At 35.3% G+C, this 15,483-nt stretch overlaps 1 protein-coding gene and 1 pseudogene across 3 annotated transcripts in view; both read right to left on the reverse strand.

Annotated features, from left to right (window-relative positions):
• UHRF1BP1L (UHRF1 binding protein 1 like) overlaps positions 1-15,483 on the reverse strand; it is a 107,707-nt gene that overhangs the window by 64,473 nt on the left and 27,751 nt on the right. For all 3 annotated transcript variants that reach the window (XM_030323476.2, XM_030323477.1, XM_030323478.1), the window contains one exon: positions 603-765. In XM_030323476.2, the coding sequence (XP_030179336.1) occupies positions 603-765 (163 nt within the window). The remainder of the gene's footprint in view (positions 1-602; positions 766-15,483) is intronic.
• LOC115519483 lies at positions 8,530-9,183 on the reverse strand (annotated as a pseudogene).

The raw sequence follows: 15,483 nt of genomic DNA on the forward strand, positions 1-15,483 counted from the left end.
CTTCACGTCTTTATTTGAAATTGTGTTTACTTACTACAAATTTAAATTGTCCCAATTAACAAATATTATGAAAAAATATCTTTGAATATGTGCCAAATTTAGTCAATTATTTTATTAATAAACTACCAGTAATGGGGGCACCTGGGTGGCTCAGTTGGCTAAGCGTCCAACTTTGGCTCAGGTCATGATCTCACGGTTTGTGGGTTCGAGCCTCATGTCCGGCTCTGTGCTGACAGCTCAGAGCCTGGAGCCTGCTTCGGATTCTGTGTCTCCCTCTCTCTCTACCCCTACCCACTCACTCTCTGTCTCTCTCTCAAAAATAAAAAAATATTTAAAAATAAATTAAAAAAAAACTATCAGTAATGTTATTTAAATGTTAGGATTAAACTTTAAAACTAAACTATAAATTACTATTATATTAGCATATGACTCCATTAAGTTCACCAGACACACATTCATGCAATTATTTAAACAGTTATTTGTCTTTTTAAATTATATTAATAAAAATGCCTTTTTATAGATCTATAACAAAATACTTAAGAAATAGGAATGAAATAAAAACTGAAAATAGAAAATGCTTTCCACAGATATCAAAATCTCACCCTAATAGATGCTTTATTACAAAAAACTTTGTTGATAGCAAGCCATGTTGGCAAATCCAACATATTCTGGAGCACCTCTTCATCCAGCTCCAAATTCTTCAATTCACCTTCTCCTTTGAGGGTACTCAGATTTATCTTGTCAGGAGATAAATTTTTAGTAAATCTGAAAGAGAATATATATTGCATTTATTTTAGTGTCAGTTATTGTACCACAGTCATTCTTGCAAATATACAGAGCATTAAAAATGTAATAGCAGCACAAAGAAACACAAAACTACAGTGACAAGCTCTACTTTAATCCATGTTTTTTGATGCATTTTTGTTATTATTGTTTTGATCTCTTATCCATAGCTCTCTTACATAAAGCCTGCAGTGTTTTCAGCATACATTTGAATATCATATTCCCATATACAATCAAACTCTGGTTCTTACTGCCTTTCAAATTTATGAATATTTAAGGAGTGTCTACTATTTCCAGGTACTCTGTGAGGCAGTGGGGATAGCTCAAAGCCATCCCACATCACATTATATTCACTTTGCTACAGACCACTTGGCAGAAAGAGATATTCCTCTTCTATGAACCAACCTACAAAGAAGGTTAAGGGGACCCTTTAGAAGTAGCATCAGTGTTGCCACCATTTATCATTTCAAGAACAATATCAAAAGTTATCAGTACTCCTTTTAGAATCATCCAGAGATTCCCAGCTTTAAAAACTAACCCAGATCATTCAGGAATATATCAGAGTACATAAATCTTTCTCTAAAAGGTCTCTGACAAAGAGGATCATGCAACTCTACTTGGCAGCCATTTCAGTGTTTCCTATGTGACATTTAAAGATACCAATTATTTATAATCCTAAATTGGCTGTGCAAATACCATTTACCCTTTCTGTAGTTCAACTAAATGAAGTATAGAGTGCTTAATGAAAGTGCCAAAAGTCACATGGGAGAGTGGACCCTAAATTCTAATTAAAGAACACAGATTCTCGATGATGAAAAATGAAAATTCTTAAACCTAAGAAAAAAGATTGCAAGTAACAATAAAATTTTAAATAATACTGGACATTTTCCAAGGGTTTACTGCGTACCAGGTTCTTTGTTTGCAAGCATTATTACTTCATCTAATTCCCACGATAACCCATTAGGGTCAATACTATTTTTATTTCCACTATTTAGATGAGTAAACATAATGAGAAACTAACACATTTGCCCAATATCTCAACTAATTACAATGATAAGAGTAATAATAAAAGAGCTGAGATGGAAGTACAATGTTCAATTCACGCCCATCTGAAAGGATGAGGAACTACAGGTTGTGCACAGACACTACAAATGTCAGCAAATTGGCAAAGTACTCCAGGTCATCTACACTGAACAAGTACTGTGACGGAAGGCAAATGGCACAATTGTCCATGTGGGCATTCATCCTGGCAAGATGGCCATCACTAGACTAAAACTAGAAAAACACCACAAAAGGATCCTTGAACATAAAGCCAAATCTCGCCAAGTAGGAAAAGGGCAAATATAAGGAATAAACAATTGAGAAGATGAAGGAATAAAGTAATCTTATATTCAACTTTAAATAAAAACTGTTCAAATGAAAAAGTAAATAAATCAAACAGCCCTAGAAAATGAAAAACTGCTAACTGCGCAGGAAGTGCTTTTTTCAAAAATGAAACTACTGGGGCGCCTGGGTGGCGCAGTCGGTTAAGCGTCCGACTTCAGCCAGGTCACGATCTCGCGGTCCGTGAGTTCGAGCCCCGCGTCGGGCTCTGGGCTGATGGCTCAGAGCCTGGAGCCTGTTTTCGATTCTGTGTCTCCCTCTCTCTCTGCCCCTCCCCCGTTCAGCTCTGTCTCTCTCTGTCCCAAAAATAAATAAACGTTAAAAAAAAAAAAATTAAAAAAAAAAAAACAAAACAAAAATGAAACTACTGACAAAATTAACTACCGGGTAACAAGAGTTATCAGCCAGTCTTCTACCATTTTTTGAAACTAAATATTAAAGGAATAAGATATACAGGTTATGCCCTATACATCAACAAGAATACCTATCAATATACACATGCTTCCCATTGACTCTAAACCAGAATTTTTTGAGCCATATTTTATCTGGATTCATATTTTTTCACAGAAGGTCAACTGAGAAATGCAGAATTCATATTTAACCCATATTTGACCAGTGATGCTAGGTTATATTATACTTACCACCAATCATGTTTGGTTTAATACTATGATGTTTCCTGATAGGTTCCCACCCCTAATCATATAGGAATGGCCTGCCACTACCTCAGGGCACACTATTAGAGCTAGAAAGGAGCATTCAATGCCTACTTACTGAGAATTCACTATTCATACACATATACTGACAAGCAGTACACTCAAGAAGTCCTTGCCTTTGTGCAGTTCTCAATTCAGCTGGTAGACAGAACACCAAAAAGCATAATTAAGAGAGAATACAGTACAGGGCTTTAATCTAGAGCTTCTCTGAAAACAGGGACTTTTGAGCTGATATCTAAGAATGAGTAGAAATTAACTGGGCAAGGAAAAGAAGGGAGTCAGGGAAGAAAGAGTGTTCCAAATAGTGGAAATAAAACATACAAAGGAAGGTTCTCAGGAAGGAGGGAGCATGGTATAAAATAGAACGGAAAAAAGATCAGCATCTACAATGTAACAAGAGGGCCAGAAGAGTAGAAGATAAATCTGAAAGGACAATGAAGGGACTTGATTCTACAAGGCCTTAACCATTACATTCATTCATTCATTCATTCAATAAATTTTAATTGATACCTATAAATTAACAGACAATGGATATATGACAATGAACAAAACAGATAAAAATCTCTGCCTTCATGAAACTTAAGGGGGCTGGGTTCTGAAAAGAATGAAAAAATAAGTTAAATACATAGTAAGCCAGATTCTGACTACGGAGGAAAAAAACAAAGCAATATAGTAATAAGATAGCAGGGGCAAGCAGAGGACCTTTTAATTTTTAAAGGGATGGACAGGAAAATCCTCAGTTAAAAGATGACATGTGGGCAAAAAGATCTGAAGGAAGTGAAGGAGGTAGCTATATAAATATCTAATGAAAAGAACGCTCTAGGCCAAGGAGAAGCCAAGGTAAAAAAGTTGAGGTGGGAACATGCTTGGCATGTCTGAGAAATAGCAAGAAGGTTAATGTGGCTACAGGAAATGAACAAAAAGGCAAGACTAAAAGCAGATGGAGTAAGTTAGAGAAATAAGAGGGGACAAATCATGTGGGAACTTTAAAGCCACTCTAAGGACTCTGGTTTTTACTATGAGTAAAAATGAAAGTGATTGGTTATTGGAGATGGTTTTAACTAGAATAGGAAACTTCAACTTTTAAGGGTCACTCCACTGAGAATATATGAAAGGGTGGACATGGACAGAAGCAGGCAGCCCAGACAGGAGGTTATTGCGATACTCCAGGTAAGAGAAGATGTTGCCTTCTTCAAGAATATATGTCTTGAATCAAGAAGGAAAAGTAGGAAGTGGCAGAAAGGGAACAATCTAGATATATCCTAAAGGTAAAGCCAACAGGAGCTGATTGAACAGAATGAAGTCAAGGATGACTCCAAGGTTTTTACTCTGAGTAAATGGAAGGATAGAGTTGCCATTTTTCAGGGTAAAGAAAAAGAAGGAAAAATAAGTTTGGGATTAAGGATCAGAATTTAGGCTTTGAACAGTTTAATTAAGAGATGACTATTAGATAATCCAAGAAGAGATGCCAATTAGGTAGTCAGATATTGAAATCTCATTCTATAGCTGCAGATACAAATTTGGTAATCACCAATGTTATAGATATTTGTGGTTGCAAGATGAAGACAGAAAATCAAATGGCTCAAAGACTATGGTCAGAGACCACTAAGAAGACAAGGAAATGTAAAAGAAACCAATAAAGGAGATTAAAAAAGAAGAACCAGTGAGGTAGGAAAGAAACCAGGCTGTAACCAGGTTTTGTTTTTTTATTAAGGTAAGAGAAAACCCAGCAAGCTTATACACTGGTGACAATAACGCAGAAAAAAGAAAACTACTGATGGTGCAGTAAGGACAGACAATTGCTAGAGCAGAATCCTGAGTAGATGAAAGCAGATGTGGTACACAAGAGGAGGGGTTGGCTTTGAATAGTTTTGACTTTGGAAACCATGTTAATACTCTACATACATAAAAAACAAAATGAGAAAGAATGAGAAAAGGGGAAGCATCTAAAATTGAAAGGAAACTTAAACAAATGAACCTAATTGTACTTTAAAAATACTGTAAGCATATTCAAGGGGAAGATAGGAAGAAAAGAAGGACAAAGGGACAGACAAAGACTATCTGAGTAACTCATGAACACAAATTTGACTCTATGTCCTTAATGGTGGGCAGGATGGGATGCGTGGGTGTGTGTGTGCATGTGGGAAGGGTTAGTGGAGAAATCAAGGAACATCCGGACTGGTTATGTACAAGAATGTTCTTGATCTCAATGGTATTTGCAAAAGGAAAAAAGTGAAAGCACTTAAATGCCCAAGGGGAAATAATCCCTTTACTTATGATATATCATGCTACATACGTATCAGGTAATATGTGTTGCCAACCATATAAAGAAAATGCCTATATCATTATGGTGAAAATTCAAGGTTCAAAATTACAATATGATTTCAATTATGTAAAAAATGCATTAGAAAATGTCAAATATCAAGAGTACCTTTGGTTGGTAAGATTTTAGATTTCTTCATCTTTATACTTTTCTATATGTTTAAGTGTTCTAATAAGTATATGCCATTTTTATAAAAACAAAAGTTCATCAGAAACCCAAAAGATAGGCCTGACAAGAGTAAAAGTGAAAGATGAAAAGATTAAAATACATGTCATTAACAAGAAATTATACTTTCAATTTAGTACGTACTAAAAGGACAACATCTGCAAAGAGCATGAGCCTTAAAGTCAGACAAGTAAGTCTGAATTCTTGTTTAACTACTTACTGTGATACCTCTCTGCCTCAGTTTGCTCATCTATAAAATGAGGAAAATAACACCACCTCACACAATTTTAGTGAGGACTAAAGATAATATGGAAAGCATCAGGTACAAAACAGATACCCAAATAACAGTTCTCTTTTTCCTTCCCTCTTTCTATTTAGATTAAATCATGAACACATTGATTATAGTTTTAACTGAACCAATATCAAAAGTTCATGTTTATCCAAATAATACTCCAAAATAGCCAAGGTATAGAGTTAATCTTGAAAACATATTAATATTGCTCATCTATTAAACTATTTTAAATAGAAATCAGAAGACATATTGGTAACTTACATTCACAGCTATTAAAAAGCTGATTCCCTATACTGGGTAAGCAGTGTGTATATATCAAATTATTTATCTTCAATTATTCATATTAGGCATTAATTTACATATATTTCAGTTTTGTACAACTGTTCCCCAATCATTTATTAATACGTTTCTTCCAAAAACAGAAACAGGAGAATGATTCTCAGCAACATTTGTCATAATTTAATTGACAAAGGAAAAGAAGACCTTCATTACATGTATATACTAGGCAAACAAAGGGATGAAAACTCACAAAAGAGTATTAAGGCGTGGAAGAGGTATTTTTCTACCTATGCATTTTCCAAGTGTTGCTACAGCTCTTTGAACTAAATTGCCATCTGAGATCCCCAGATAATTGTATTACTCTACTGAATAGTATAACTGAGAAGGGCCTGATCCTAAAGAGAATAATCTGTTATATGAAATAAACCACTACTGCTCACTAAAGAACAATTTAAAGCTCTAAACAGTTATATAAACATTTTAAAACTGAACTTTAAAAATATGGTAGAAATTTAAGTCAATGAATTACACTTCTGAATAAGTATTTATTGACTGAAAATGGAGGGGTAGGAGAAATGAAACATAACATGTATATAAAACCAACATAGATGTTAACAAAGACTCAAAACAAGGATAAAGGAGAAAGCTGATTGACCTGAATATATCAAAGCCGTATAACACCACAGAACAAAGTCATAAAAATTTTAGGGCACAATTCTGATTTTTTTATTTTCAAAATTCAGAAACACAGCTTCATTACTATCTACACTATTATGCCAGGCAAAGTGGTTTATTTTAAAATAAACATGTGTCCTCCACTCTAACATCAGTATCCTATGAAATAAATTGTCAAAATAAATAAGAGTTTATTTATTTTGAGAGACAGAGTGTGTGTGTGAGTGGAGCAGGGGCAGAGAAAGAGAATTCCAAACAGGCTCCACGCAGTCAGTGAAGAGCCTGATGCCAGGCTCGATCCCACAAACTGTGAGATCATGATGTGAGCCAAAATCAAGAGTCGGACCCTCAACCCCAGCATGAAATAAATTTTAATATGAATGTATATATTTTATTGGTTAATTTTATGGTTTATTTTTAACAATGTAACAATTTAAAAACATACTTAAAACATGAAAACAGGCTTCTACTACTTCATCCAAAATTTTCTTTAATTACACATAACACATGAAAATACATTTACTAGTTTTTTCAGTAGTAACAACAAAAATAGCTAACTAGAGAAATAAAATTTCCAAATGGAAAGAATGTGTTTGACTTAGATTATGCATTTATTACATGCAAAGCTCTGTGCTAAATAGACATTTATGGCAAAACAAAGTTAAGTCCATAATCAAAGATTTATAATTTGCTTAAGGTAACAGGCGATAACGCCCAAAAAGTCAAGATTTCCAGCTTTGTAATAAAAATGCCATTTACTGCACAACCTCTCTCTGTTTTAGTTTCCCTGTCTGTAGAATGGAGATAATAATAATAATACCTGCTTTCATGGGGCTGTTCTGAGGATTAACTGAGTTAGAACATGTAAAATGCTAGGAAATGTTCCTAATACATAGGAAAACTCAGGGAGTGTTAGTTATTATTAATACAAAGACACAGGTTAAATAAAATTATGAACACAGAAACCTTATATAACGAGTAGTGAAAATTTTTCAAAAAACTTTTTTTGGCTTGATAAAACATGAGGTATGCAACAGATCATAAATCAAAAAGCATAAATTTACTATAAAAAAGCATAAATGTTACTATAAATTTTAGTTGTGATTTATTTGAACTTTCATCAGATCCATTCTACAGCTACATCATAAAAACAAAGATCATAAAGTTTTATTAGCTAAAGCAACCTGAAACAGATTTCTGAAATGTACCATCTCCAAGTTAAATACAGTACTTGGGGGGTAGAATCAAACACTTACAGCTCACAAGAATCTCATCATAGTTTATAAACTCTTTTCTGACCCACCTACCTTCTTCTAGACCTACCTCTTTGCAATCATGTAATAAAACCCTGGGACATTCTTTTCAAACCTCATCAGTAAATCTGCATTTCTTGAGTTATTTACTTTGTCCTGAAATTGTTTATGGTTCCTGTTATTGTACATGTTATTAAAGATTCACATCAATTTCTACCATTCTTCTAGACTTAGTAATTGGCTGTGCTACTTGACAATTATTTTCTCAAATTACAGTTTTAACTAGAAATAATCATTAAAAAAATTTTTTTAATGTTTATTTTTGAGACAGAGAGAGAGAAAGGGAGGGAGGGAGGGAGGGGGGGAGAGAGAGAGAGGGAGAGGGAGGGAGAGAGAGAGGGAGGGAGGGAGGGAGAGAGAAAGAGACGGCACAAGCAGGAAGAGCAGAGAAAGAGGGAGACACAGAATCTAAAGCAAGCTCTAGGCTCGGAGCTGTCAGCACAGAGCCCAAAGTGGGTCACACACCCACGAACCATGAGATCATTGACCTGAGCCGAAGTCAGATGCTTAACTAAATGAGCCCCATAGGTGCTTCCCCCACCTTTTCTTTCCTTTTCTTTCTTTCGTTCTTTCTTTCTTTCTTTCTTTCTCTCTTTTCTTCCTTCCTTCCTTCCTTTCTTAACTTCTGAATGGTTTAATTGCCAAATAGTTGGAAATGATTATTGGTTAAGGAAAGGTCCAAATCAATACAGCTTTTTATTTTTTAGTTCATATCTTTTATTAATCCATATACAATTACTTGTCTTCTGGTTTGTTAAAGCAATAGGTCAGACAACATTTGCCACAATAATGTCTGTCAAAGTGTCTGATATTAAGAATTCCAGTACATTCATCTGAAGGGCACTCCTGATGAAGGCTACTGATTTTGCCATTTTCATCCACCTTATAGTACTTCAGGACAACCAGCTTAACTTTGTTTATGTTTTTTCTTCTTGGGAGTGGTGAAAGACTTCTCTTCCTTTTCTCAGCAACACCAAGTCTCAACACAAGATGAAGAATGGACTACTTTTGAATGTTGTAGTCAAAGTACATCTATCTTCCAGTTGCTTGCCAGCCAAGATCAGTCTCTGATGATCAAGAGGAATTCCTTCCTTATCTTGGATCTTGGCCTTTACATTTTCTATTATATCCAAGGGTTCAATCTCGAGAGTGATAATCTTCCCCATAAAAGTTTTCATGGAAATCTGCATCTTGCCAGCGGTTCCACCTGGCGGTGCTCTCGTGGGAAGGGTGAATCCCCAGGAACAGAGTGGGGTCCGGGAGGTTCTCGGGCCACATGGGGAAAAGCGGTTCCACTGCTGGAAGGACACCTGGCAGAGACTGTTGAAGCCACCCAGTCCCAGCAGACCCCAGAAGGCGGCCACATTCGCTGGTGCTGTGGCAAGGTCGTTAAGGGTGAAGCCTGATGCCAGATGTGTGTTGTGATTTTTCATAATCCCTGAAACGCTGTGCTACACTGTCTCGCAAACTTTTTCTGGGGCGGGCTGGCACCTGGCCGCAGTCGGGGCACCGGCAGCAGCAGGGCCCAGCGGGCATTCCTGGGTGCAGCCAACATTCGGCCATCACTCATTCGGCCATTGCTCAGTGAGCCAAATCAAAACAACATTTATTACATCTTTAAAATATCACAAATAAGGAGCACCTGGGTGGCTCAGTCAGTTAAGCATCCGACTTCAGCTTAGGTCATGATCTCATGGTCCATGAGTTTGAGCCCTGCATTGGGCTTTGCACTGATAGCTCAGAGCCTGGAGTCTGCTTTGGATTCTGTGTCTCCCTCTCTCACTGCCCCTCCCCCACTCACTCTCTGTCTCTCAAAAGTGAATAAACGTTAAAAAAAATTTAAAATATCACAAAAAAGTCTGAAAAATCATCCAGACTTGCTGTTTCTGTAGCTGGACAACTTAAACCTTATTCATCAGGCTGCTGAATTGTCCCTTTTTCAGAAACATAGATACTATCCAAAAATTTTCTGATATCCTTATTGTGTAACCATCGCTTGCTGAATCAGAGCAGCTGAGTTTGATACAAGTCAATGTCATTTCCTTCAAGAATTAACTCATTGTTCTGGGCTTGTGATACAGCACAAGCAACACCTGGCCTCACCTGTACAAGTATTTTTCACCCAAGAAATTTTGGATTTCGACAAGAGAACCATTCTCCTGAATAACAACACTAATGGGGAAGTGAACACAGACATCTTGTAATGGAAGCCCAGTGTAAAGCCCTTGATCATGTTCTGTACATGACTATAGATGGTGCAAACAATAGCCAGTTCTTCTCTATTTCCCCACCATTTGTCAACTCAGAGACTCTTCTTTTACTTTCCAAGACTGAGTTCTACATTGATGTGACTGAAAAGTCCCTTCACAGGGTTCCTCTGGAGCCCTTTACAATAACAGTGCATCCCTTCAGAGTGATGTTGACATTTTCTGGAATGTCTGCGGTCTGATTGCTAGAATGGTCTTCATTCTCGCAGATGTGGCAAAGAGAGCAGAAATAATCATTTCCATTCTGTGATATTTCATGTTATAGCATGAACAACTAGATTTTACAAGGAATTTAACAATGCATGTTAAATTGTTTGATTATGAAACTTGTAATCTGAAGTTCTTGGGAGGACTTCAAGGGGTCCAAGATATTTTATCATATTTTCAAAGGAGACTTTTAGGGCCAAAGAAAAGATAATCAAAACCACTGCCTTAAAGAAAAAGAATTGTAACCATCCAGAAAATAAACTTCAATATTATAATTTGATTTTCAATACTGTTATGTAATATAATTAACTTGTTATTAATAAACAAACACTGCTTAGGGTGGCTGTCCAGCTACCAGTGATTCTATCTTCCCAGAGAAAGGCTATAAATACAGGAGAAAGGTGCATACCTAAGACATTTTAACATACCCTGGGTACAGCTAATTGATCTAGAAGTTGAAAAGGCATCTAGGCTGTTTAATCAGATTCTTTCCTTCAGAAATTTGAAACTAAAATACTATTTTAGTATCAAGGTGATAAATAACAAAGGAGTATGACCGACAGAAAACATAGATCCAATATTTTAGAACGTAAAGGCACCATAAGGGCGCCTGGGTGGCTCAGTTGGTAAAGCATCCAACTTTGGCTCTGGTCATGATGTCATGGTTTGTGAGTTTGAACTCGCATCAGGCTCTCTGCTGTCAGCACACAGCCCACTTTGGATCGTGTCTCCCTCTCACTCTGCCCACCCCATCCCACCCCCCACTCTCGTGCACACACTCTCTCTCAAAAATAAATAGTTAAAAAAATATATTTAAAAAAAAGTACGTAAAGGTACCATTAAAGATTCTTCTCCCATCATTGTTCCATTCTCCTAAATTGGGCCCAACTCAGACCTATGAAATAAACTAGTAAGTGAAATCACTAGCTGGTATCTCAAAACTGTGCTTCCCTACAAGGATTAAATTTTCATTGTATATGAAGACCTATTATAAAAACCAGTATCTATGTTAAGCAAATTTAGTAGCTTTTGCTTGATTTTATTCAAAACAGTATTTCTAGAAGAGAACAAAGTACCTTAAGACTACATGCTAAGATCATACAAGAGAAGATATTCCTGGAGAGACTTCCCAAAATCTGATAGACTATCAAGTCCTTTGGCTAGGAACAGTAAGTTATTAATCTGCAACTAATTATATCCTTCCATAGTCCATGGACTTCATCATGCAGACATAAAGATAACTCTACTCAAAACTAAGAAAAACAGATGAAGCTTTTCTAAGGAAACCCATATTTCCTCATTTTCTCCATTATCTAACCCCATTTTTTCACCCCAGTTACACCTTTTATTCTGGCACTCTCCTCTTAGAGTTACTTGCTTTCTTGCCCTACTCTATGCCTTATTATCTTCAGGCTCAAAGAGTGAACTAGTTATTTTCAAAAATGTTGATATAAGGTAGGTCAAGGAATACACTTTATTTCTTTCAGTACTTACAGAAACACCCACACAATTAAAATGAAAATTTCACAGAGCAATAGTTTAATACAGTCTGATATTTTCTATTCTATTTCATTCTTTCAAAAGTCATTACAACCTGCCACAGAGATTTCACAAGGCAAGTATAACTCACAGTTTAACAGAAATATATAAGAAGTACATCATGACTAAGTATGAAGATTGGTTTAACATTCAAAAATCAACCAGCATAATTTACCATATTAAAAAGTAAAATCACATGATGATCTCAATGAGACATAAAAAAGCACTGGACAAAAGTCAATAGCATGCATGGAAAAATAACTCTCAACAAACTAGGAACAGAAGAGAACTTCCTCCAAACTACAGAGGACATCTATGAAAATCCTACAGCTAAAATCATACTTAAAGATGAAAGATTAAAATGTTTTGTCCCTAAAACACAGACAAGGCAAAGATATTTGCTCCTACCACTTCTATTCAGGTTCTAGCCAACAAAATGAGGCAAGAAAAAAATAAAAGACATTCTGTTTGAAAAATAAAACTGCCTTTTTTCTTCAGACGACATGATCATCTGCATAGAAAACCATACAGAATCTTTTTAAAAGGCTACAAAAACTAATAAATGAGTTGAGCAAGGTTACAGGATATAAGAGCAGTAGAAAAAAATAAAATTAATTGAAGGGACACAGGAAACAAGTGAAAGAACTCCCAATGGCTAAAGCTGGAACAATTTGGTCAATAAATTATTAGATTATAACTCAAAATACAAAATAAATATACATGAGTCCACATAGATATAAATACATGATTGAGTAAATAACTGGGAGATAAGAGTAAATCTCCCATACAGAAAATTTCCAAATAACTTATGTTTTCTCTATTTCAATCTCAGGGAAGTAGAACATAACCTTTCACTCCTTTTGTGTATGGCTGCTTTTCTTTCCAAAGTATACAGTATGAAAGTGAGCAAAAGAGTAACTTTATGGTGGAGAATCTGACAAAGGCCAACATGGACAATATGACATGTTGATAGTAGGTACTTTTGATATGACATAATAAAAATGGCATTTTTCCTCTGTGATCTTTTTGCCAAAAACCCATAACCCATTCTAATCATGAGAAAAAACATTACACAATAATTGATTGAGAGACACTCAACAAAATATCTAACCAATCTTACTGAAAACTCTCATGACCATCAAAATGAAGGAAAGTGTGAGAAACACCCAGGAGGAGTCTAAAAAACATGATCACTAAATATAATGTGATATTCACAATGAGACGTTAGGTAAAAAAGGAACGAAAAAAGGACGTTAGGTAAAACTTAAGGAAATTCAAATGAACTTATACTTAATAAGAATTTATAGGGGCGCCTGGGTGGCTCAGTCGGTTAAGTGTCCAACTTCGGCTCAGGTCATGATCTTGCGGTTTGTGAGTTCGGCCCCGCATCGGGCTCTGTGCTGACGGCTCGGAGCCTGCAGCCTGCTTTGAATTCTATGTCTCCCTCTCTCTCTGCCCCGACCCTGCTCATACTCTGTGTCTCTCTGTCTCTCAAAAATAAATAAATGTTAAAAAAAAATTTTAATAAAAATAATAATTTATAAATATTGGCTCATTAATTGAGACAAATGTACCATACTAATATAAAATATTAATAATAAAAGAGATGGACTCCAATGCTATTGAATCCTGCCCTTTTCATTTTTTTAATAGGCCATGAATAGCTAATTATTAAAATCTTGTTTTTCTCAACCATAGAAAAATCTGTCATGTATACATACCTTATATCAAAGGGGTAATATAATTCTTATATGCAGATTTTTGTTATTAGTAACTTAGCAGAGAACATTGTGCAGGGGAATAAATGGCTGCCTCAGAACTGCTGCTCAGAATCAATATTTACAAACCTGCCAACATGCCACTGATTTTTTATAGAATGAATGCAAGCAAGAAATCCAAAGCTTATTTTTTTTTCACAGAAAAATATTTTTAATACAGACTTTCAGCAGAGAAGTTGACCAATATATCCTAGTAAAATGAGATAAATGCACAGTGTTTCACTGCACTATATGGTAATCCCTCCACAAAAATAAAAATAACTGCAACAGAAGGGAGTCTGAGTGGCTCGGGATGTGAGGTATATGAAAACTCTTTGTATTATCTTTACCACTTTCCTATAAACCTGAAAGTATTCCAAAATAAAAACCTTATTTTAAAAGGTCATTTAAGTTGCATATAGAAGGTTTATCTATTTTGTTGTATGTAAATTCCACTAAAAAAAAACATACATCATTTCCATGTGCTAGCAGCAATTGGAAACTGAAAATTTTTAAGAACCACTTACATTAATATGACAAGCATGAAATTTTTAGGGATAAATCTGATAAAGGTATATAAGACCTATATATTGTAATTTTAAAAGACATAAATAAAGGGAAATATAACACATACATAGGTAGATCAGAGGACTCAGTATTTTAAAGATGTCAAGTTTCCTCAAATAGAATTGTAGACCCTAAGCAAATGCCCAGCAGACTTTTTGGTAGAAACAGGCTGATTCTGAAATTTATGTAAATATATAAGATGTAGAATGTCTAACTTTAAAAAAGATGAACAGAGTTGGAGGCCTTGTACTACCAATTTCAAGACTTCTTAAAAAGCTACACTGGGGCACATCACTGGCTCAGTCAGTACAGCATGCAACTCTCAGGGGTCATGAGTTCAAGTCCTACATTGGGCAAAGAGCTTACTTATTAAACAAACAAAAAAAACCCACAACAAAACAAAACAAAACCCTACAGCATTCAAAATAGTCTGAGACTGGTGTAAAGATAGACAAATGAACAACAGAGCAAAATAGAGCATCCTGAAATAGAACCAAATTTATAGTAAGGGGATTTTCAACAAATGTGCAAAAGCAAATCAATAAGAAAAAGCATTTTTAATAAACCGTGGGAACAACTGTATAGCCACTGCCAAAAGAAAAAGAAAAAAAAAAAAAAAAACACCTCGATACTTACCTCACATCATAAACAAACATTTAAATATAACTAGATCACAGACCAAAATCCAAAAACTGAATCTAAAAAATTGCTATAAGAAAATAAAGTAGAAAATCTTGGTGATATTGGGCCTGGCAAAGATTTCTTTAACATAACAAAAACATGCACAAATCATAAAAGCGAAAACCAATACTTTAAGTTTTATCAAAATTAAAAACCCGCCTATCAAAAACACTGTTACTAAAGGAGAAACCACAGAGGGAGAGAAAATATTTATGAAACGTGTTTGAAAAAGGACTTGTGTCTACAGTACATAAAGAACTCTTGCAATTCAAAAGTAAGACAACTCATTAATTAAATAGACAAAAGATTTAAACAGACCTGCAAACCAAAGAAGACATACAGATGGCAGATAAGCAGATGAAAAGATGTACAATATAGCCAGTCAATTGGGAATTGCAAATTAAAAACCACAGTAACACACCATTACTTACCACGAAAATGAGAAAATTAAAAAGACAATAATGAGTATTGTTGAAGATGCGGAGCAACTGGAACTCTAATCTTACATATTTGCTGGTGAAAACATAACATGTACACTT

This window comes from Lynx canadensis, chromosome B4 (assembly GCF_007474595.2).
Source record: "Lynx canadensis isolate LIC74 chromosome B4, mLynCan4.pri.v2, whole genome shotgun sequence".
Taxonomy (NCBI): domain Eukaryota; kingdom Metazoa; phylum Chordata; class Mammalia; order Carnivora; family Felidae; genus Lynx; species Lynx canadensis.